Raw genomic sequence first — 25,215 nt, 5'->3', positions numbered from 1 at the left:
ATACCTACGACCTGGAGCTACTGGGAGGGATGATGGAAAACTGCGAGGAAGGCTGTCAACATTAACAGGTACCAAGCCCGCTCTCAGTGGCCTCCACGGAGGACCCTGAGCTGGGAAACTGTTCCAGCTTCAAGGCCCCTTAACTGAGTCTTTAACCAGATGCTGCTGCTCGCCCACTTCAAGATGGATTTATTCTTTTTTTTTTTTTAATAGACTTTATTCTTTTAGAGCAGTTTCAGGTTCACAACAGAATTGAGCAGAAAATACAGAGTTTGCACATAGCCCTCGCCACCCACATAGATATACTCCCCTACCCTCGACATCCCTTATCGGTGTGGCATATTTGGTACAATCGATGAACATACATGGGCACATTATTTCCAACCAAAGTCCATAGACGGATTTATTCTTTATCTTTTGAGAGGATATATTTTTACCTTGTCTTTAAGACTTTTAGAACTTTGTAGTTCTGTCCTATTTCAGTATTTTGCTCTAACTTGCACTGTTTCATTTCATTCTGAGTTCTTGCATTACATTTTTCTTGCCTTTTTAACATTTTGTACTCTTTTTCATTAAAAGCTCAACTCAAACTGTTTTTTCCTTTTAAAAATCATATTCTATTTTAATCACTTTCTGTTTTTCATTTACCTTTTGTGCTGCTTTTATGTCTCTTAAATTTTTATATTTTGAACTATTTTTTATGTGTTTTAAGGTTATTAAAGAGTTTTCTTTAACTGGCTCTATCCACTAGGCCCATGTTTGGAAAACTCAGGCCCTGGACTTCTAGGTCTTTCTTCTAGCACAGAAAATCTTGGACAGGGGGTCCACGGCAATGAAAATGAAGGAGTGGCCTGGATCCTATTTATTTAAAATTAAGACCTGATTTTAAACGCTTTTGCCTCCCTGACTGTAAAACCAGTAAGGGAACTGGATTTAGGGCTGGGATCATGGCACTCTGGACCCTGATTCTAGACTTCAAGGAGGCTTACTTTTCTCAATTTTATAAACCGTGGACAGGCTTCTCCATCTCCGTAGGCCCTACTCTGATCAGATTCTGGAAAAGGATCTATCTCTATGTGCAGAATTGATTTTAAAGTTTACTAATAATAGCTACCAACATGTTAAGCACAGTGCTAACTGCTTCAACTGCATTTAAACCTTCTCCCAACAACTCTAACAGCAGATGCTGCCACCCTGACTTAGAGACAAGGACACTGAAGCTTAGAGCGATCAGGCAGCTTGCTTGCAAGCCCCGGGCTCATTCAGGGTATGACTCCATGACTCCAACCCAGGGCTGTCTAATGGCAAAGCCCATGCTCCCAGCCTCGATGTTTTAGGACCCAAATTACGGCAAGCCCCAGTGTAAACCTCCTGGGCCTACGACTGTGCAAAGACCAATACGACCGTGTATTCCAAATCCTGCCAGTCCGCCGCCCCCAGCAATAAAAATGCTATGATCTAAAATGGATGAACCTGGAGTAAACGCTATGCCATTTTTAAAGGGATATTTTCCATTTCTCTGAAGTTTTAAATCTGAATCTCTCAAGCCAATTTGTCAACTAAGGAACTAGCAGGTTCTAGAAACAGTAATCCTACAACTGACTTTTATTCAGCCTCCCCAGAGAGCTATCAAAAATCATCTTAAGGCAGTTTTCAACTTTCATTACTGATTTTCCCTTGGCCTCCACCTCTGTGTACCAAGCTCCAGTCTGAACTATGTTATTAGTTCAGGAGACCCCCAGCAACTGATTATTTTAGAAAACCTGCCCTTTATCTTTATGGAGTGAGGATCAACAGAACTTAATTTTGTGAAATCAGATAGAAGTTCTGAGAAATGATCATCACCATAATAATAGCTAAGATATACTGAATGTTTATTATGTGCCAGACCTTGTTCTGACTGCTTTTACACATTTAATCATCATCCTAACTCTGCAAGGTAGATACTATTAACATCCCCATTACACGGATGAGAAAAAGGAGGGATATATCTTGGCTCTCTTTTTCAACCTCCCCATTAATAAGCTGAAATCACTTTTAGATGATCTAGACGCTAGCTTTCTGCTAAAGAGACAAGAAAAACAAGTATGTTCCTCCACATCGTCAAGGCTCCAGACACAATAATAAAAGGTCTCACCATCTTTCATCAGGAAAAATGGCCCAAGATCAACTATCGTGAAGCCCAAATCATCATTTTTGACACAAAATGTAATTGACCATAGTCAACTACACTGCCGTCCAAGTCATTTAGTCATTTAGGGGCACAATCTGCAACTAATTTATTCTTAAGAGTCCATTCACTTAAAATTCAACATTTCATCCATGAACCATTGAAAATTCTTCTCTGGTTGTTGAGAGAAATTGGTAATTATTACTCAAGATTCTTCATTATTCCCATGCTTCCCAGAGTGAAATATTCAAGCCTTGATTGTTATTTGTTCAGGTGTTGGAACTGACTTAAAACGGCTCTCCACGGAAAATCCTGGCCCAGCCCACATGCACGGCCTGGGGTTACTCTGCAGGCGTGTGGATGACTCCCTTAGTCAAGTCCTGGGTCAGCTTCTTAATTTTTGTAGAAGGTCAACCCTACCATTAATTTGGGTGATTTTTAAATATGTGGATGTGACCTTCATCTACAATATGGAATCATTGCTTGCCAGGCCCTGGCCAAAGAATGTACCTTTGAACTGTTGGCTGCCTAGTTTTTATCAAAATCATGCATGCCAGAAATAAATGTTCCGAGTGGAAGGGAGCCACGTAACCTGGGGGCAGTGGTTTTAGCCCCGGAGAAATCTGCTAAATCCAGTGCCATGAACTTTCCGCCTCAGAGCCCAGTTTTAATAAGTCATTTTATAAGGGTTACAGAAAACATCTTCAGACGGAGCAAGAAGATAAGAGGAGGGGCTTATTATTTTGCCTCTGAGCCCACACCTTAAGTAATCCTTGCAATTGGACTCTGATCACCTCTGATAAGAAAACAACGTGAAAGAGGAGAGCTGTCTCTAATCAGCAGTAACAGGGAGCGTCAGAGAAGGGTCTCCGTTCAACATGAACCCTGCGTTCTTCTCCCTGAGGCTCCAAGACCCCTTACATGACATTGGAGCCAAACAAAGGAGGAGCGAACCCACGGGCTCCAGTTTGCTTGAGTAATTTTCCTCCACACAAGTCTAATCATCTGTGTGTGTTTCCTCACCAACACTCCCATCCAATCTCTCCTCCAATGTGCTGAGTGAATGCTGTGCTCGTGAAGACACAAACCCTGACAAACAAGTGCTGGGTCAGAAACCAAGTCCAGGCCTGTCAAGACGCCTCCTTTTAGGTTTGCAGAGACTTCCGACTGCTGACCCTAAGCAAGAAGACAGCAGATTTTGGTTTGAGCAGCCAAATCACCAACCCTGGGATGGCCTCTCCCCAGCCAGCTCCCTAGTGTGTGAATTTGCATGTCTGTTCTAAACACTCACCCACACAGGCTTTGAGGCAATCCTGTCCAGCTGAGAAGGCTTCTGGCAGGGAAATTATAATAAGAGTATTAATGACTGGTTGAAGTTGTACTGTCCCTCCAAAGACTGATACTCATGCCACCGGCCATCATCACTGTGACCTTACTCAGGGTGGGACAAGCTGGAGAAGCAGATCCGAATTAGCCCAAGTAGAAGGGAGGACACGCAGCTTCTCTCCCTTCCTCTTCGCTCAGTTTTGATGGGCTGACCTCCTTTGGTTGCTGTGACTGAGGAAGGAAGGAGGGGAAGCACTGGAAGTGAACCATGATGGCTGGACAGGCTAGAGCTGGCATCTTGGCTTTAACATTTACTGCTTGGCGACTGGCCAAATAATTTGCATCTCAGTTTCTCCATCTATAAACGAGAAGAGTTAACCCCGACTGGATACGTCATGAGGGTCGGCACTAGGAAGTGCCTGGCACATAAATGACGCTGAATATTCACGGTGGCGGTTCCCATGGTGAGCTGTGTGTCTCTCATGGATTCCCCTTGAAGTTCTTCAAGGTCAAGAAGCAGGTCTTATTCATCTTTAAACCTCCAGTATTAGAGCCTCAATAAATATTTGCTGAATGGACAACCACAAGAATAATCTCCTTCCCTTAACTCTATCATTCAGTTGTGAGTTTGAGGTGGAAAAATCAATAAAGAGCTGTCCCCACCCTGCCTTTGCAGAGTTAAATCAGCTTCCGCTCAGGAGTCACACATCAGAAGAACAGAGCTTCAAAGTCTTGTCAGATAAAGGAGGTCTTTATGGAGCAGAGCAACTTCGGGTTTTGCATAACAATACACCCACGGATTTTAACTGATCACTTTTCCCCTAGTTCCTTGTGGATTCATGAAACTGACAGCTTGGCACCAGCATATTGACGCCTGTTTTCTATCTAACACCAGCTGTATGAGTGCCTCATGTTTAATCCACTCTGTAAATTTTTAAGCAACTATGTAAAAACAAAAACCTCAGAAACCCAAGAAAAGATGCTGGGTTGAGTTATTTCATTAAAAAAAACAAACCCTAATAAGTGTCTCCTTTCTGTCTGCCTCCCACTGCAAGCAGGTGTACTTGGTTTCCCTTTTCTCAGAGTGTGAATTGCAGCAGACTTGCAGGAGTCTGTGCTCTAGGCCAGGGCCACTCAAGTGTGGTATCCCCAGAAGACCAGGAGCTCACTTCAGAATGTAAATCAGTGCATTGCTTCCTTCTTCAAAAGGTCTTGCTGTGGAAAAAAAAAGTTAGCTGAGGTGGAGGGAGGAGGGTATAGCTTAGTGGTAGAGCACATGCTTAGCATGCACGAGGTCCTAGGTTCAATTCCCAGTACTTCCATTAAAAAACAACAACAACAACAACTAAAATAAATAAACAGACCTAATGACCTTCCCCCCCCCCCAAATAAAATAAATAAATATTTTAAAAAGTGTCAGCTCAACTAAATAGTCTCTTTAGTGCCAGGCTTGATGTGCGTTCTGGCACAATCTCCTTACAGACAAGCAACAGGGAGCTCACAGAACACCACTACCTGTGGACCACACTTTGAGAAGCACTGTTCCAGGTCATAGACCTCTCCATCTGCCGGAGACTGCCAGACTGACATTTACAATGGACTTTCGAGTGGTTTTTGGCCGCCTAGTCTCCCTATCCCTTCCTTTGGTAAAGCCCCAATACTGAGACTCTGACTCACCCTTTCTCAGTCATGGGTCCAGGTGGGGATCCTGTATGACTGGGGCTGGCCAAACAGTGCTCTGAGTCTCTCTGGTCACAGTGAATGGTCATGATTCAGGGCCAGCCAATCAGCATAATTCCATCTTCCTGGTCAGCTTTTAGATCTGGGATGGGCAGTGGCCTTGACTGATGAAATCAGAGTTAAGCCTGGGACTCATGTAGAAGCTACAAGGAAGACAGTCTTGTTCCATTAAAGTTGTGAGGAAGTAAGCCTGGAGTCAACAACACCCATGAGGGGAGAGCCTGGCTGTGAAATGAAGCAAAGACAGAAAGCAGAACTGAAAGGATTCTAAGTAGGTCACTGGAACCTCTGGATCAAGCCATGCCTGAAGCAGTTTCTATGACTTTTCGTTAATGTGAACCAGGAAATTTCCCTTTTGCTTAGCGCATTTGGTGAGCTTTCTAACACTTGCATACAGAAGTATCAAGTTAGGTATGACTACTATACCCTAGGCTCATTCTAAAATTCATAAACATTAATCCTAAAGAGACAAATCTGAAAAAGCAAAAGGTGGGGAGTCAGAAGAGCTACCATTTTCTGGGACTAGAGGCAGGTTACCAAGACTTCCCACACCTGAGTTCCTTCCTCTGTCAGGTGATTAACATCTGCTTCACCTGTTAGGTGACTGTGAGAATCACACAGAATGGAAATCATTCTGGAAACATATGAAAAAGCACTGTACAAACAAAAAAACAGTATTATTACTAGCACAACACCTTACTTATTCAAACTTCAAAATTCTAGCATCCATAACTATCCAGATCCTATAAAAAATTTTTTTAAAGTCTTTCAATAACAACAGATGGTTGTTGCTGTTGTTTTGTTTTGTTTTTCACATCACATACTATACTCTGCTCTAGGAGAGGAAGCTCCCCCTGCCGGCCAGAGGGCAGACAGAGAGCCAGCCCCGCCTTTTGTTCTGGGCTCAGTATCAACACGCACTGTGGTTCATTTCTTAGGTCCACCCAGGCCATTTTCTCCCTCATCGCACACATCATCCCATCTACTCAAGCTTATGAATCATGAAAGAAAAATGATGATTTAATTTCGAAATTACCACTATTAATTCTCAACTGCTATCTGGCAACTTTGGAGTTGTCCCAATAACACTATTCTTATCTAGCGAGGCAGATTTTGTTTGTTTTTACTGTTTTCATAGCCGAGATCTAAGGGGCCAACATAACAACAATCTTTACAGTAAAAGACTAAACTGTTTGAAATTTTCACATTTTTTTCAAACGTCAGAACACAATCATTTTCTGATAGATAAAAACAGTTAGCAATTCGGGTATAAATTGGAAGAGGCATTGCTACCATTACTGATTTTTAAGTTATGTGCTGAGTTTCTGGTCAATGGTGATATTTATGGATTCTCTTCTGACGGAACAATAACTAAATTTTTGGAGTTCCATATAATATATAATGCAACTGGAAAAAATTTACTCTTCACAGTCCCCTCCTTTGAGGAGCTCAATCCCAGAGGCTGGGGTGGGAGGACAGAATGGATGCTTGTTTCACGAGCGTTCCCATGTCCTGGGCATCAATGCTGCACCAAGCATGTGCACCCACGACTGAGTCCAGCATGCCCCAGGCCGCGTTACTGGTACCCATGGGCAGAGTCATAGTTCCCAGGAAGCAAAGAGCAGACAGAGCGTCCTGTCCCTGCTCTCAAGGACTGGCTGCATTTAGGCAGAGCGGGCTGGCCCAGGATACAGCAGGCTCCACAAATATCACTACCCTGTCTTCCTGCATCTCCATCTGTGCCCCTCCACTTTGTAAAACGAGTTGAGCCTTCCCTGTTATCTGATTATCTACAATTCAAGGAGAGGAGGCTCCACATCTAGCTGTACCATCGCTAAAGCTGGTGCTTCGTCTTCTGTTGATCTGAGACACAACAAGTGACAAGGCGAAGGGGAAGAGGAGAGAGGGACCGTCCCTCCAAAACCTCTAACCACTTACCAGTCGAGACAACGCTCTGGAACCAGCATAGATCACACCCACAAAGAGCACCGAAGCAGGAAGCCACGTCAAAACAGCAGATCTGGAAACAGGGAAAGAGACCATAACACTTCTGTTACTTATGTCCAAAAGACCCCGCTGGAAAGTATGACCCTTCCCATTCACCAAATATAGCCCCCGGGTTGTCGAAACATCCCTGGGTGACTTGCGAAGCATGACTTGGTCTGTATCACTGAGAGGGATGGAGGCTTACTAAGCCATCCTGCCCACAGCTCATCACTTGGCCAACCACATGGTATTACTGATCCCACCATCGGGCACAGGTAAGCTGGAGAAGGAAAGGGCTTCCTGCAGGTTGGAAGAGAGAAGAGGTCTGATTTTTTTTTAAGGGGGAAGTGAACAGCATTCTTCAGAATTTAAGTAGCTGAAGGCTTTGAATCCATGCCAAATTATTTTAAAAAATTTTTAAAGGCTGGTTACCTAGGCAATGTATCAAACAGCTTTATGGAACCACGAACAGAACCACAGTGTCAAAGGACGGAATTGAAGAGAGTCTTTGAGCCAGGTGGCCACGTGCTGAGCCTCAACCATTAACCTCAACCATTAACCTGAGATGCCAGTTCAGGGACTCTCTAAGGACTTCTGGAGGGCACGTTTCTTTGATTCAATTGTGGCCACACCAAGAACTGGTTTTCAACACAGTTTTGATCTCCTTAAGAAAAGCAAAATCCCAGTTTCTGTACACAGAGTACATATCACCGAGGGTGCAACTTGCTTCCTTCATCAGTTACAAATGCGTTTGGTTCTCTAATTCAAGTTCCCGGAGTCATTCTAATAATAGATATAAATTAATGAAACCATTCCAGCAGGATATAAAATAATAATTCCAACTAACTCAGTGAACTGCTCTCCTGGGATGAAGCCTGTTCCAGAAATGTTGTTTGTCAATTTTATTAGCATGGCAGATGCTCCATCCCTCATCAGACCTGCATTTGTACAACTTCCCAGGGAACCAGGCATGAAAACACTTCTAGTCTCTAGTAAGGCCTCCGAACCCTACTTCTAGTATACATGCATTCAGCCCAAACTCATAGCAACTTGCAAGGTGCTCCCAGCACTAGAGTTAATATTAAAAGCAGCATCGTCGTGGACATTTTCTGAGCCCTCGCTACAGACCAGCTAAATGTTTCCTACGCTGGGATCTTTTTAAAACCTGCACAACAATCTCACGAGGAAAGTATTATTTATTATTATCCCTGTCGTATGAGATGAGGAAAGGGAGGCACAAAGAGTTGAAGTAATCTGTCTCTGGTCAGAAGAGTTGGTAACGGCAAGGCCACCATCTGAATTCAGGTCTGACTCAAAACCGTGCTTTCAACCCCCTCTCACCCTTTACCCTCAAGGACCTTGTGAATGAAAAATACTGCCAGCTGTATCAGTAAACAAAGAATGCTGTGGCCATCAAGTCTTCTGTTGCTACCGCCACCCCCTCAACCTTTCACCCATTCCCCCTGCCCCTGCAGCGAGTGGAGGGAACCCAGGATATGGAGAAGAGGGCAGCCGGTTTCTGCAGCCACCCCCAACTGTGCACGCTAAGGGCACTCAGGAGGTGGAAGAACAGGACACTGGCCCTAAATAGCTAGGTGCACATCAAAGGAATGATTTCAGTGAGCCCAGACCTTCATACCTTCCCAAACATAGAAAAGTGCCAAATTCCTTAACTTGAGATATCTGGTTTTCTCTAATTAATAGTAATCTTTTGATGATCCGACTACCTGGTCTTTGTTGCAAAAACTCATGTATCCTGGCTTCGACCTAGCCACTCTGGAACAGTCTCTTAGAGCGATCTGAGAGGCTGCCTCCCAGGCTCGAGTCCTCAGAAGTCCGCTGAATAAAACAACTCTCAGCTCTTAGGTTGTGCACTTTATTTCAGTTGACAACCTCATCATCTAATGGGAGACACTGACATATAAATAAATAAGCTGCAAACACAATGTGATTTTGCTCTGGGAGCAGACCACGTAGCTAATTATCTGAGAATATTCTGTTATGACTACTCCTGCTGCAATCGGACATCTGCACTTCCAACAAAAGTGTGAACAGAGGATGGAAGATGCCAGTCTCTATCCTAACAGGTCAAGCTAACATCAGCCAGTTGCCACTCTTCTAGGAAAAGGCTTTCGCACTAGACATCCAGGGTCAAGGGAGACAGGATCCAGGCCTGTGGCCCACAGGGCACTAGAAGGAAGCCCAGAGCCCACGCTGCAGAGAGGCAGGCGGGCGGGCACCGAGTGGAACAGCAGCCGGCCCAGCTGCGGCAGGCCCAGGACTTTGGAATTAAGGTCAGTGAGGCCCCAGACACGTGTGCTCCTCTCCCTCTTAAACAAGGAAAACTCCTGCCACGCATCTACTCCAAGAGACATCCAGGTATCCGAGTGGCCGCGGTCATGACAGAAAGGAAACAGGGAACATCTTGCTTTTAACCCCTCTGCCTTAAAATACAAAGGAATAGCTTTAACCAGAAAAAATACACATGGGTCTAGTTGGACTAAAGGTATTTTGTGGCAGCAGCCTGAGCTGACTGAGATGCCCTCCGCTGCAGCTCTAACTCTGCAGGATTCCAGGACAGCCAGCAGCCTGGGCCTGCAGGTAAGGAACAAACGAGGCACGTGCCACCAGGGCACCTCCTCTCCACCTTTAATTCATAAGGTGGCACCACCTGTGTCTCCTGTACTGGTTTAATCTTTCATTGTCCTATGTGCCATCAAAGGAAGCAAGGCAGGGTTAAATCCCGAGAAGGTCCTGGCAGAATCTCGAGTCTCTGTGGTGCAGGAGCCTCTGGGGAACTGCTGAGCCATTGGGGGCTGTGTGTGTGTGTGTGTAGATGAGATCTATGGAAGAACTACTTGCTCTGAACACACTGGTGATACGGAATTTGTCTTATATGATTCATAAGCACAAACGTTGCATCTTCTCTGCATCGTGTGTACTTTCTGTCTTTTTGCTTGTGCACACGCCACCATCCCTAAGAACCCTGATGAATGAAGCATTTTACAAGAAGCTAACAATAGTCCCTTGGCATGAAATCTTAAAGCTCTTGTTATTGAGATGAAGGCTAATTAAATTAAGTCACTTGTTTTTCAAATAGAGCATGCATTATTGAGGGAACATCTGCTCCCTGAAAACACTCAGTTAATCTGTTCCTGGGAGCCTGGCAGCATCCTTGAGCTGAATTCTTGAAAATTCTCAGAGTGATGCTGACACCTAGTGACCCAGAAGCAGTTTCCAAACATGAAAAGAACACGTGACCAAGATACCAGGGCTCACAGGTTGACTACTGACTGGCACCGCCTAAAACAGTAACACACCTTATGACTGTAAAGTCAGTATTTACTTTACAGTTTATAAGGACTTCTGCATATATTAACTCCCTGCTTATAGAAGATGTCTGATTTCACCTTTTTGGCCCATTACTGGTGGATATGGTCCTCAAGGAGTCTTACGCCCTCTCAGACCTTTCTCCTTCAATCTTTACTCTCTCCCTGACTCAGAGAGGGCCATCCTCCCATGACAAAGTCCAGCCCTAGTATTACTTGAACCCAAGAACCCTTGTTGACACTGTGTCTCACCGAGGATCACTCAGAGCAGGAGTTAGCAGACAGCAGCCTATAGGCCAAGTCCCACCTGCTGCCTATTGCTGAAATAGCATTTTATTGTCACACAGCCACACCTGTCTGTTTACCTTGTCTATGGCTGTTTTTCCACTACAACAGCAGAGTTGAGTAGTTGTGACAGAGAGCGTATGGCCCATAAAGCCTATAATGTTTCCTCTCCTGTTCTTGTTTGCAACCCCTGATTTAGAGTAAGGCAGCCTGGGTCCCAACGTCTGGAACTTACGAGCTGCGGCACCCTCGGGCGCCTCACCCCAATCCGGGGGAGGAGCGGGACTGGATGTGCGGCTAAATGAGTTTAGGAGACAGGCAGCCGGGATGGCACAGAACAGAGATGTTAGTACTAAGAAACATAGTCCAAAAATGAAAAAAGAAAAAGAAATAGAGGTCACTCAGGTCCCCGAATAACAACTGAGCCAGGATAGAAGAGGTCCACATCTCATTTCTAATAGATATGAGAAAGAAAACCCAGTTCAAGCACCTTGCCCGTGCACAGTCCATGAGGGACTGCCAATTCAAGCCAATGTGCAAGACATAACACCTTTGATCTCCGGTCTGGGAGGTTAACACTTCATACCACTGACTTAAGAGGTCAGAAAGGGCTGTATGGACACAGAGGGACAGCTATACACAATGTGGTCTATGACAAACCGTGAGTTCAGCAGATTCCTATGCACTGAGTGGTGTGGGCATGCCCTGCAGGCATCAAAGGTCAAAAAAATCCCCGTCCTGAGAAAGGCAAATACTGCATGGTATCACTTATATGTGGAATCTTTTTTAATACAGTCAAACTCATAGAAACAGAGAGAGTCTGGTGAAAGGGCACAAAGTTTCAGCTACAAGATGAATAATGTACATTGATTATTCATGAATGATGAATAATGTATCCCATGAGGATCTAATGTGTAATATGGTGACTACAGTTGATAACATTGTATTTATAATTGAGATTTGCTAAGAGAGTGGAACTTAAACGTTCGTACAAAAAAAAAGATAACTATGTGAGTTGATGGATGTGTTAATTAACTAGATGGTGTGAATGTTTCACAACGTATACGTATATCAAATCACCACAATGTACACTGTAAATAACTTAAAATTTTATTTGCCAATGATACTTCAATAAAGCTGGAAAAAAAAAAAACCCTGTCCCTTTACCAATCCTGGCCTCTGGGATGCCTCTCAGGTACCACCCAAGCGCCATGTCAACACCAACCAGATTCTATTCACTATTATATCCCCTCAGTGGCTCTCAGCGTGTTTCCTAAGGAATTTTTGAAAGTTGGTTTTATTATTCACAAAAAGTAATTTCTAACACATACATATATATGTAAGGCATTCTTCTGGAGAGAAAACAATGAGAAAGAAAAACAAAAACACAAGAATCTGAGTGCTAACTTTCCTCTGTGAGCAAAGATGACTTTTCATAAAACTACAAGAGTCACTCAAAAGGAAATATCAATACATTACAACACTATTTGGGAAATTCTAACCACCAGTAGCTTTGATGAAGGTGGGCTAGCTCACTTAAAAACCAATAAATAACCAATCATTAAAAAGAAGTACAACTGTGTCCCGAATTGACTGGCTCATTTATTTAGGGACTGGGCTGAGTTAATTTGGAGGTTTTATCAAAAGCAGTAGTTATGGTTCTCCAGCAAAGACTCTCAATGGAAAATTTAGGGGTGAGGGGTTCTTTATCTGTCAGAAATCTCTGGTCACAAAGGTATTATGGCACAGGTTTTTTTAACTTAGAATTTTTCATATCTGAAAATGTTGAGAGTCAATTTTTCTCTCTTATATATAGTGGATAAAAAGTAGTAAGTAGGTTAAAGATTACTTTCAAAATGTATTTATGTATGTATTTATTTATTTAATTTATTTTCATTTTCACAATCTGACAAACCCTTTCCATTTTTTATTACAAACCCTTTCCATTTTTTATTACCAAAATGCTGTAAAGTATACAAAATGCACATGATATAGTGAAGGTTTTATGTTGCTTTCCAAACCAACTCTGTTGCAAAAGAACCAAGTAAGCTGTCTCCCACGATATATCAAAATGTTTTTATTTAAATATGGAGCCTAGTCGTACAGGAGCCAGCAGATGGCATCTAAAGTCTCCAGTGAAATCACACCTGAGTGTCCTCAGCCATGGTTCTGTAATCTAATACAGTGCCATGGTCTCGCTGTGCTGCGCTACCAGACGTCCGGTCAGCTGAAACAGGTCACAATGTGCTTTTAAGGCTCACGTTTCGGAACTATAGAAAGGCTTCGGCACAGGACTTCCAACGCTGCTAGAAAAATCACTTCAATGTTCTGCAATGTCTTGGCAACAGCAGTAGCCACCATATAATGACAAGCTTGTGGCTGAAAACCAGGGCTGTCTTTCTCAAGACAGAGGCTTCCAGGGCAGCACCCAACACCCAGTGATAACAACCAGTTGCTGGGCAAACATCCTGGGAGGAGAATGGTTCCAGTGGGCCACTTGGTGGTGTCAATACATGACGTGGCCAGGGGGAATCAGGGATTCTGCTGTGCTCCAGCCTACAAGGACAGTCTAAATGAGCTCTCTATGGTGATTACTATTAAGGAACAATTTGGGGCTCGCCCTCCAGCCCCATCATTATAATCCCCAACCACGATGATGTCGGGGATGCAAAACCGTCTTCCTGCTGTTGCTTCCTTTTTCAGTAGAGCTCTGCTCTCTCTCTGCTCGGTGACACAGCAAAGCTGGGCTGTGGTTCTCTAGTGACATAATCAGAAAGCAAAGCCAAGCAGGAAACATGGTCACAGCAAACACAGACCCAGCCCAAGCACACACGAAGGAACACTGGTGCTGGCTCCTTGCTGCCATCTGTCTGGTAACACCCCTTTGCCGAGCGCACATGGTAACTGGAAGTCCTGAGCTGGGACAGCAGTTATGAACCACAAGACTCACTACAAACTAGAACACGGGGATCTGAAGCTTAACTGAGCTGACACCATGTGTGTGGCTGTGAGACCACCAAAGGAAGTCCAGGGGACAGAAGTGAAAAAGTCTCTAGAAAATTGAGCAAGGGGACAAAAAAGGGATACTATCATGGATCTTCCGAGATGGGTGGCACCTAGCATCATGCGAATTCAAGGGCCAGCTCTGTCTAGTGGGTCTCAAACTTCTCTGTCTAGGACCACTTCTTCCAGGAAAAGAATCTTGAGAATTTTTTACTTTACCTGGTTTGACTAGTCATTCCCCCTCCTCCACCCACAAAAAAAAAGCAATTAAGTGTGAAGAATGCCATCAATGGATGAATGAATAAACTAAATGTGTTACATACGCAATGGAATATTATTCAGCCTTAAAAAAGGAAATTCTGACACATGCTACTTCATGGATGACGCTTGCAGACATTATGCCAAGTGAAATAAACCAGTCACAAAAAAAAAAACAAATACTGTATGATCCCATTTAAACGAGGTGCCTAGAATAGGTGAATTCATAGAGACAGAAGCTAGAAAAGAGGCTGACCAGGGGCTGGGGGATGGAAGAAAGGGGAGCTCTTATTTAATGGGTATAGGGTTTCTGTTCTGGATGATGAAAATTTCTAGAAATGGATGATGGTCATGGCTGCACAATATTGTGAATTAACGCCACTGAACTATATGCTTAAAAATTGTTTTAAAATGATAAATTTGTTACATATATTTTACTTACAAAAAAAGTTCCCGTATGAACAATGGCATTGCTTTTAAGGAAACATAACTAAAGTAATGTTTAAAAGACCATTATTAATAAGTAAATACTTCACATCAGAAATCATAAGATAAAGTCAGGGTCACTGTGAGAGCAGAAGACCCAAGCTGATTAGCACCGATGGACCTCAGTCCAAAATCTGACAGCCAGTTCTCTTGCTTCTGCAGAGAAATACATTCAACTACTTGGGGTCAAAATGCTTCATTATTTAACTGAATATTAGAACTATCAAAGGCCTTGTGAATTCAGGGCTCATGTTCTTTTGAATGAAGACCCAGTTCTTAGGGAACTATCCACCATAACAACAAACTATAAAGTAAGACTTGCACTTGGTATCACATGTAAAATACCAAAAGTATATTTTATTAAGTAGAGGATTCCATACCATGGAAATGCAAATTTTTGACTTAATGAACTGCTCCTTTGGATTAGTAAGCATCCTTCGTGTGATATTCTTTTAGAATATGGACCAGGATGTTAATTGGGTCAAGAAAGTGAATCCAAACCCAAGTTCCCAGGGACTCTCCTTTGTAAAGCCTCTTAAACCAGTGTTTTGCTCTCTAGTTATGTATTTGCAGGAGAAGCCAAAATTATTAGTATTTATACTGGACTCGTTCTCAAAGCTTCTCCAGAGTGCCAGGCCAAGGGGTAACTTAGCAATGAAGTAGTTAATCTGACTCATGGAGAAGTTGGGCAGATAACTTGGATCACAAGGCAAATGGCTTGGCCTGATCATTTAGTTGGGATGTTTACCTTATTCATGTAAACCTTGACTTCATTTTCTCTTCGTTTTATGCATAATTTCAGGCAAGGCACGATGTTCTCAAAGAATCAATGGAATTTATTCAGGTGAGGCAGGAGTGGATAGCCAATTCAGATTATAACTTTGGCTGAAAAATGTCATGGTCTTTGACATTTTTTTAATGTATGTATATTTTTATTGAAGTATAGTCAGTTTACAGCGTTGTATCAATTTCTGGTGTACAGCATAGTGCTTCAGTCATATAGGAACATACATATACTTGTTTTCATATTCTTTTCCACCATAAGTTACTATAAGATGTTGAATATGGTTCCCTGTGCTATACAGTATAAACTTGTTGTGACATTTCTTTTAAATCTATTTGAAAAGCTGTCTTAATAGAATCATAGCAACTAATGCTAATTGTGATCTGAATTGGACTCTGGATCAGAATTTTTGTGAGAAGGGTTATAAAGACTATTATTGAGAAAAGTGGCAAAATATGAGTATGGTTTACAGATAATAGTATTGTATCGATGTTAATTTCCTCATTTTGATAATGATGTAGTCATGTGAGAGAATGTCCTAGCTCTTAGGAAATACAAGTTATAAGTAAAGAAAAGAGGTATCTTACTCTCAAATCTGCAACTTTCAAATAATTCAGAAAAAAAAAGTGTGTGTGTGTGAAGAGACAGTGATAAGAGAAGCAGGGTAAAATAATAATTGGGGAATCTGAGTAAAGGGTATGAGAATTCTCTGTGCTATTTCTAACTTTTCCATAAGCAGGAAATAACTGCAAATTCAAAAATTTACCCCCCCAAAATTAAAGCTGATTTAATAACTTATTCATAGGGGCCCTATGATCTAAAACATAACCAAATTAATACAGCATTTTAAATTATATATTGCAATTAATTTTAATATACATTAGTGGCATCATTAACCAGGAAAACATTACTGAGTTCTATCTGATTATAAAATCATTGAATCTCAAGGTTAGAAGGGAATTAAGAGATCAAACAACTCAAACAAACATCCGTGTTTCCCAATGTAACACCATCAGTTAAACAATATAAGAGGAAGCAAACTGTGAATCATGTATCAAGCACAGAAGGGGTGGTCCTACCTTGAACTGCAGTTGATCTCCGCCCAGCCCAGCTTCCATGACACATGAAGCAAAAGTCCACCAATCAGCGTCTGCCACCTGAGAAGAATCCAGGCCAATGTGAATTTAAGAGCTCCGTGGTCTCAAACGCCATCCAGCCCCATTAGATCTGTCTGCCTGACACAAATACATGCATCCGATCCTTCTTATAACTCCTGTCTCCTACTTTCTCCTCATTATCATCCCAGTTCTTAGATCCCTCTTTCTCAACCTCTCCTGCTCCCTCGAGCCCAGCCGTATCACTGAGAGCTGATACTGATGGTCTTCTCTTCTTATCCTAGACTTTTCCTGAACGAACTCTCCCACAGTCACTACTTACTTCTCCATTATCTCTACACTGATGATTCCCAAATCCTCCTTCTCACCAGGATGTGGCCACCCTGAGACCCCACAAGCTCCCAATGATAACACGCCTATAGCATGACCTTAAACCTCCCCCTCCCCATCCTGAGCATCCTTCTACCATCCCTAATCAGCCAAACAAGAAACCCGGATGTCATCCTGGCCCTCCTCTGCCATCACTTCCCTCATCTACTTACAAAATCCTATTGACTTTATCCCCATAACAACTCTGAAACCCGAAGCCGCCCTCTCCTTCCCTCTTCCCAATTCAGACTCATCACCTCACACCTGGAACACAGCAACAGTCCCCTCACTGGCCTCCCTCTCTCCAGGGTTGCCCTGTACCTTCCATTCTCCATCTCACAGCCAAAGGTTTTGTTCTAAAATGCAAACTGAATCATGCTCCTTATTTTTAAAAGGGCTGATCCTCCCACAGCAGCCCTCAGCCTCTTTTCTGCCCCTACACACTTGGGGTCATGGAGCTCATGTGAGACACACGTCCTCCCGTGCAGAGTATAGGGGGAGCACACGTTAAAAGATAAACATCCCTCCCCTGCCCACTACAAAAAGCATAGCAAAACGCCACATGAGTGACGGGTAAGGCAGGCAAAACTTTATCCTGTTTCACACTAATTGCTTTTTTACTTTCAGTGAGTCATTCATAAATGTCAACACCTTATTTCTGCTTACGACTTGAGATACCTCACCTCGGAGGTGGTTACAACACACCCGTGTGTTGTGACATGACAGCTGAGAACCCCTGGCCTACAGGATAAAGTCACTTGCGTGTGACATGCAAGCCTTCCGGGACTTGCACCCGCCCCCTCCAGGGTCAGCTCCTGTCCATCTGCTGGTGGCAGCTACATTCCAGCCACACTGAACAGCCCACAGCCTTGGCACTGTGCCAGGCCATTTGATATTTCTTAGAGTTTGCACACGCAGCCCTCTTGGTTCATAATGTTCTTCCCATCTCTCTGGGTGAACGGACACTCGTTCATCCTGTAAGATCCAGGTTTTATGTCCCACTGACTCAGCCAGGCAGAGCAAACAGATATGAGTCAGGCCCTCCATCGGGACCTCAATTATGTAGTTTTTCCCCCAGGGGACAAAGGGCAGCACCTGGAGACATTTTTGGTTGTCACAAAAGGAGGTGGGGGAAAGGAGGGCTGCTATTGGCATCTGATGAGCACGAGCCAGGATGCTGCAGAGTAAACATTCCCCCAACATGCAGGACAGGCCCCCACGACAAAGAAGGATCCAGCTCAAAATGTCACTAGTGCCGAGGCTGAGAAACCCTGGTCTGGTGGGAAGTAAGCTAACTAACTAGCAGTCACAATCGGTGTGAGAAAGCCCTAACAGGAAGAGTACCCGGAGCACAAGCCGCCCCACGGGGCGGTTAACCCAGCCTAGCGAGCTGGTGAGTCTTCCCAGGTGAAGGAAATCTGAATCGTGTTCCAAGTGGGAGCCCAGGATGGACGAAGGCCCACAGGTGAGAGAGACAACGGCTCGTTCAAAGCCTCTCAGGTAAGTTCAACCAGCCTGACCTCAGCCTGTGAGCGCTCAAGGCGGGGGCGGCAGGAGCTGACACTGGAGAAGAAGGGCTGGCCATGAAAGGCCATGTCAACCATGGAGGAGCTGGGGCTTCAAACTGGGGACCCACTGAAGGGTCTGCAGCATGGGAGCCCACTGTCACATTTGCCTTTGGGAAAGCGCCCTCTTTTTTACAAGGGAGAGAATGTTTGTTAAGAGAAGCAAGACTAGGGGGCAGGAAGCAAGGCAGGAGTTGTGAGAGGAATCTGAGAGATCACAATGGCCCGGGAGGAGGCCATTCAGAAGATGGACAGGTTCTAAAGCCTTTTACAGGTCCTGGTAGTTAATTAGATGTCGAGATATCAAGAATAGCCCAGGTTTCTGAATCAGGCAACGGGACAGAGGACACCATTCACGGCAGGTAAAGTGAAGGGACACACAGAGGCAAGCAGGCTCCGGAGGGCAGGCGTCTTTCTTTTCTTCACTGAAGTAGCCCAAGTGTCTAGAAAAGTGACTGGTGCATAGTGTGCCTGTGATACATTTTTGTAGAATGAGTTATTCTGCCCTACTATGCACCTCCTATGTGCCAGGCATGGCTCTTGGCATTGGGGATACTCCAGTGACAAAACAGATTTTTTTTTTTAAATTCTTGACCTTTATAGACCTTACATTCTATTGAGGGAGGTGCATTCAGTCGGACTCCTCTACAAGGAGGGGAAAAGCCAATTCAGGTGAAAACACCATCCTTCCACATATAAGTTCCCTAAGCCCCTCTTCCCGGAGAAAAGTGAAGGACAGTCAGGATCTGAAAATGAGAAGGCAATATTCCAGCCTTGTTGGCTGAAATACACACAACCATAGATGATACTTTTTAAAGTTTTGCTATGAAATATGAGGTATGAAATACTTGCTATGAAACATGAACTATTATCTGGCAAAGTAATTCTAAAGTTCACCTAAAATTACAAATTAGTGATAATATAAAGAACAAAAATTCATAAAAAAGTGGTGAAAAGCCTTCTTCCTTCCCCTTGTTCACTATCTGCATTGTGTCCATCTTTTCCTATAATAACCACTCTCACTAGTTTCTTTTTTTTTTTTTAATAAAAAAACCATACATACACTTTGACATGATGGAAGTGTTATAGACTGTTATGGACTTGCTTTTGTTCCCCATCAAGTGCATTATGAAGACCTTTCCACGTTAATATATGAGAGTTTCCTTTTTTTAAATGTTTGAATGATATTCCATTAGGAATACAGTATCATTTATTTAACTGGTTCTGTATAGATGAAAATTAGGTTGTTTAAAAATGCTTGCTGTCACAAAAGCTGCAATGGTTCACATGTATATCTTTGTACATATTTCATGTACATAAATGCAAGTAAATCTCTCAGGTAAATTCCTGGAAGCAGAATTGCTGGATTGGAGGATTAAAACCATTGCAATGTTGCTTTATTCTACCGAAGTGCCAATTGTAGATATTTTACCAATTTGCCACCCATGATCAAGGTATGACTGCACCTGCTTTCTACATCCTCATCAATGCCATGTTATCAGATTTTGAAATTTTATTTTGCAAATCTTATTGGTAAAATATATTTTATATTATATTTTTCTTATGAATGAAGACTATCATTTTACACTTTCAAGAACCATTTGTAAGTAGGGATTTTTAGTTTTGGTATGAAGATCTAGTTTTAGTGCACTGGAATGGTATAATTGCTACTTTTTTGTAAATAATTGATCTTTTATTCATGGTTAATATTCCATGGGCATTTGAAAAGAAAGTATAATCTTTATTTTCAAAATACAGAGTTTGATATTTAACTATTAGTTGTATTATTTAGTTATTTATATATACACACACACTAGTTTTTTGTTTGTCCAGTTGATCTGTCATGGAAAACTGGTAGTAAATTTATCTCCTAATACTAGTATGTTGCTATTTGTCCCTAGAATTCCCAGAGTTTTTACTTGTCAAATGATGATACCCTGTTGTTTTGCTGGTTGATACTCATCACTATTTTATTTTCATTTTGAACTTCATGCTCCAGCATTGTAATGTGTCTTTTCATTTTGAACTGCATGTTTTAGCATTATAATACACCTTTTCTCACTTGCTTAACTCTTTTTGTCCTGAATTCAACCTTGTCTGACATTAAGATCTCTACATCTGCTTTTTTGTGTGTGCATTTGTGTGATATTAAAAAAAAAAAAAAAAGGAAGAAGAGAATGAGGGATGGCGTGTTCTGCCACATATTTAAAAGCTATAATAATTGAAACAATTTAGCACTAGCCTCTTTTCATAAAAACTGACAAATAATGAGGGTAGTATAAATGAAACCATTAGGGGAGGGATGATTTCTTCACACTGCACTATAAGCTAAAATAAATGGACAATAATTAAAAATTGAACAAAAGCTCTAATGACATATAGGTGAATAGCTACATGATCTTGTGATGGAGCAGAATAAACATAAAAGCAATAGTATCAATCACAAAAGACACAATCAATAGAAACACATTTTTTTAAAGCTGGGGGGAGGGCAGAGTTTGAGGTGAAAAAGGTAATGTGAGTGCCAGAGCACTCCATGCTGCTTCTGCACTGCCCAGACTATAGACCTGATCCTGTACTACTTTCTATCTTTTTTCTAACAATAGCATCCCCCAGTCACAAGACCACACACTGGATTCCTCTGTGTTTCTCTCTGCAGCTTCATTCCTATGTTCAAACAATGAATTTTCTATGAGGTCACTTAAAAATTAAATAATCAAAATAATTATAATCAAAATGAAAACAGCAAAGAACAAATTGAAAAAAGAAATTCCAATAAATATGATGGAAAGGTGGTTAGCATCCTTAAAATATAAAGAATTAAATTAATAAGAAAAATATGAAAACCCTAGTAAAAATAAAGGGGTAAAAAGCACAAATAGATAATTCACTAAAAAAGAGATACAAGTGGGTAATAAACAGAAGAAAACTGTCCAACTTCATCTAAGAAATGATAAGACAAAACAAATTTTTTGCTCATGAAATCAGCAGAGAGAGGAAAAAAGTTAACAGTTGTGGTTTGAATACAACATCGTAGACACTTTCATATACAGACTGGGTAACATTGTTAATTGGTAAAATGATGCTGGAAAAGAATTTGTTAATATTCAAAAAGAATACTAAAGAAGTTCATATTCTTTTATCTAAATTTCTTATATAGGAATCTATTTCAAAAAATAGTTAGAAATTTGGCAGATTTGAATGCAAAAAATGTTTGATAACATTGTTGTGTTTATACCCCCAAAATGGGACATAATTTAAATGCCATTAATAGAATGGCTAAATAAATTAATAGTATGTCTATCTGATGAAAAAAATCTATGCAGTCATTAAAAATATTTTAAAGGACATTAAATGATGCTGGTTGGATATTTCCCACAAACGTGTATAGAAAGCATAGAAGATACTCACCCTTGGAATAATGTAGGGTAGGTAAACTTCAAGATAGACAGAACATACTGAAAAACAAATACCAGGTTAATGGACATTTTCAAATTATAGTGAATTGATAAACCATATAATCAAAGTAATCCCTACTGAAGAAACATAAGTACACTCAAGTTTCAAAAAAGGCTTTATACCTCCCAAAAATCACACACTGGGGAAAAAAATGACCTTCCAAGTCATACTAAAGACTTGACTTGTGGGTTTTCATGAAAGACCTGTTACTCTGCCCTTTCTGATGATTATATAGAAACAAAGTAAGGTCATTCTGTTTTTAAAGTGAAACATTATCAATATATCCATCAGGTTAGCTAGACAAATTTGAATAGTTAAATGAAAAAGCCAGGTTTTCACAAATTCATATATTCCTGAGTAGGTCTACCACCAACTAATGTTCTTAGTTTAGCTACCTGTCCCATGAGGAAAAGAACAAATCTGCTAAAAGCTAGTCATTATTGTGTCGTACCACAAGCAAAAGACTGTCTTCCCTTCCTCCTTTCCTTTCTTCTAGAGCACCTACCACTTATCTTATAGAGCATTTATCATAATGCTGGGCACTCGGCCACCCTCCTTATGAACATTATATCAATTAATCCTCATAACTACTCTTTGAAAAGGACTTTTTAATCCCATCTTGAAATTCAAAAATTTAGGTTTAGAGAGATTAAAGTCCCAAAGGCCAAGAAGGTTGAGCCAGGATGCAAACGTTATCACTGCCTTCCAGAAAGGTGGTACTACTGGATCTTCAGAAGCCCACCACCATAACTGAAAATTAACTGGACAAGGTGGAAGCGGAGTTCAGGGGCATCCTCCGAATATACTGAAGACAGCCACTCACATTAAGAAAGAAGGTATAAGAAAATGCTGTTTGTTAACAGTTCTTTTGCAAAGAGCAAGAGGGTTTTTTCCTCAGGAAGGGAGTGGGGAGAGAGCAGTAGAGGCCTTTAGTGGGGAAAGGTGGTCCTGGGCCCTGTATCACCACTTTGGTTTAGTGTCCATTCCCAGAGTCTAGGATGGGGTGATGCCCTACTGTAGCCCATGGGGATCCAACATTTCCCTGCATGGTACCAAATCCAAGGCCACTTTCTCCCTCCTAACAAAATAAAAACATGGTACCACTGCTTTTCTGCCTCTTCATCAAAAGGGTTTTATAACATCACTTTAAACAAAATTAAGTTTACATTTTATTTTTTTAAATAATTCCACGAAAAACTCTTGAATACACTGGAAGTCCCTGGGATGGAGACAGTAAAAATAGGTTTGGAAATCAGTGGTGTGAGGCGGAAATGGAGATGGATTGATATCTCCTATTTAAAGGCTTCTGGAATCTTGTGGGGTTCTGAGGCAGGGGCGTGTTTAGAAGAGGAGGCAGGATGTGACTGATTCCTTCTCCTACTCTTTCATCTCCGAGGGAACAGGAGCCAGTTGTTTTTTTCTTTCCCTAAAAAGTAGTCCACATATCCCAAAATTAAGTTCCTGAGAATTCACCAGTCAAAAAACCTGGCTTCCCAGGAAATGTAAAGAATGCATTACAGGACGATAAATGGGGACAGTACTGTCCAACAAACCTATTTCTAAAAAAGCATCGTACAGAGAGTCGTCGTCTTCTCCGTCATCATCAGCAACAAATCAGATAAAAATCTGGAGGCAGCATTTGCTCCGCGTACGATTTGGGAACTCAGATCCCCCACTGCCAATCTTCACGACCCCGCGCCCGCCCCCCTCACCTTGTTCGTGAGGTAAGAAGCCAAGTAGCAGATACAAAACGTGAGGCCGACCAGGCACCTCCTCATGTACATCTGTCAACTTGCGCTCCTTCCCGGGGACCCCCCCGGGAGCCCCACAGCCACCGCCGGAGCCGGGCCACCGCCGCTGCGGCCAGGACTGCCACGTGGCTGCGAGCTCCGCCAATCGGCGCGGGGACCGCCCCCTGCGCCTGCCTCTTAAAGGGGCCGCCCTTCAGCAGGCTCTGCAGCCGGGCGGTGGGCGGGGCGGCAGCCAACGTGCCAGTGCTGCGACCCTGTGGAGAGCAAGAGAGGACCGTTGTCCTTGTAAAAAAGTAGAAAATGGTAGAGGAGGGGGAAAAAGGCAGTTGACAAAACAGTCCACAACACTCAATTAGCATTTAGAGAGAAAAGTTTACGAATATTGGCTCCAACCGGTGGACCAGACTGTTGTTTGTGCTTTACTGAATTCTGTTTTCTACATTCAGTCTGTATTATTTTTGCAAATGGCACCTTAAAAGCTAACAACAATAAATGCTATTTTAAAGGAAGGCCAGGATGGGGGGGGCGGGGAGGGACTATAACGAGAATAATTTTTCCTTTAGGAGACGTCAATCCAATTGCTTTGAAATTTCCTTAAAGTAAGAAATCCTTCAAAAAGTAGAGTTTCAAGCACAGCGACTATTCCTAGCCTCTAGGGTGGAAAACTGACCTAGTTAGGCTTTGGGCAGATGGTAGCACACACTGATGGACTCTGTCAGGAACTAGAGATACAAGTGTCCCAGCATGTAGAAACACACAGGTTTTTGGAAATATCCCATATGCCAGGAAACCATCACTCTTTTTTTATCTGTATTCCCAACCTAAAATTGCTTATCAGACTATATTATCCAAGAAAATATTGGATACGTTGTCTCCATAGAAAACACAAATAAACTAAAAAGTTATTTTTCCTTGATATTATTTTAGGAAACCTATTTCTGAGCTAAAGAGTCCTTACAAAGGAGATTTTTGCCCAAAAGAATTTGCTTGAAATCAGTGGTTATTATTTACCTGAGATTTTCCTGAGCTCTTTTAGTAGATGAAAAAATTCATATTCAGGCCTTATTTCCCAGTTATTGCCTAACTTATTTTCTCTGACAGAATTTGCTTAGCAAGTAGGAACAACTACAACAATAAAGAACCATACAAATAGGAGTTGACATTTGTAGCAAAAGTGCTGATAGATCTTACCAGAGATTGATTTTTCCAAAGCTGCATTATTCTGTTCCACAAAACAAAGACTGAATAAAAATCAAGTCTTACATGGAAAAACAACAAGGTGATATATGAGACTAAGTTAGACCTTCTATACACACACACATACACACAATTTAACTATTTGTATTGTTAATTGAGATCTATGAGACAAAAGGGTCATAGTTATTAATTTACTTTTTGAAAATTGATCCATAAACCCTCAACAAATGTTTATTGAATAAAAAAAGAGGGGAGCTTGGATTAAACAGTTTTTTGTGGGGTTTTTCCTCTCATTAATCTTTTTATATAATGTGTGTGTGTGTGTGTGTGTGTGTGTGTGTGTGTGTGTGTGTGTGTGTGTGTGTGTGTGACAGCACACATGGACAATTCTC

The 25,215-nt window shown here is 42.0% G+C and overlaps 1 protein-coding gene across 4 annotated transcripts in view; it reads right to left on the bottom strand.

The window, feature by feature from the left end:
* Positions 1 to 23,739, bottom strand: part of TMEM241 (transmembrane protein 241) — a 99,408-nt gene extending 75,669 nt beyond the window's left edge. For all 4 annotated transcript variants that reach the window (XR_010378671.1, XR_010378670.1, XM_031439075.2 and 1 more), the window contains exons 1-4: positions 23,588 to 23,739; positions 21,828 to 21,874; positions 16,447 to 16,524; positions 7,175 to 7,256 (exon numbers count right to left, since the gene is read on the bottom strand). Coding sequence is in view for 2 of the 4 variants with exons in the window: in XM_031439075.2 (XP_031294935.2) it covers positions 7,175 to 7,256; positions 16,447 to 16,524; positions 21,828 to 21,874; positions 23,588 to 23,659 (279 nt within the window). In the remaining 2 variants the exon portion in view is untranslated. The remainder of the gene's footprint in view (positions 1 to 7,174; positions 7,257 to 16,446; positions 16,525 to 21,827; positions 21,875 to 23,587) is intronic.
* Between the last annotated feature and the right edge of the window lie 1,476 nt (positions 23,740 to 25,215).

Source organism: Camelus dromedarius, chromosome 32 (genome assembly GCF_036321535.1).
Source record: "Camelus dromedarius isolate mCamDro1 chromosome 32, mCamDro1.pat, whole genome shotgun sequence".
Classification (NCBI taxonomy): Eukaryota; Metazoa; Chordata; class Mammalia; order Artiodactyla; family Camelidae; genus Camelus; species Camelus dromedarius.
Note: the sequence above shows the minus strand (reverse complement) of the source record. Positions and strands in the feature narration are given on the sequence as shown.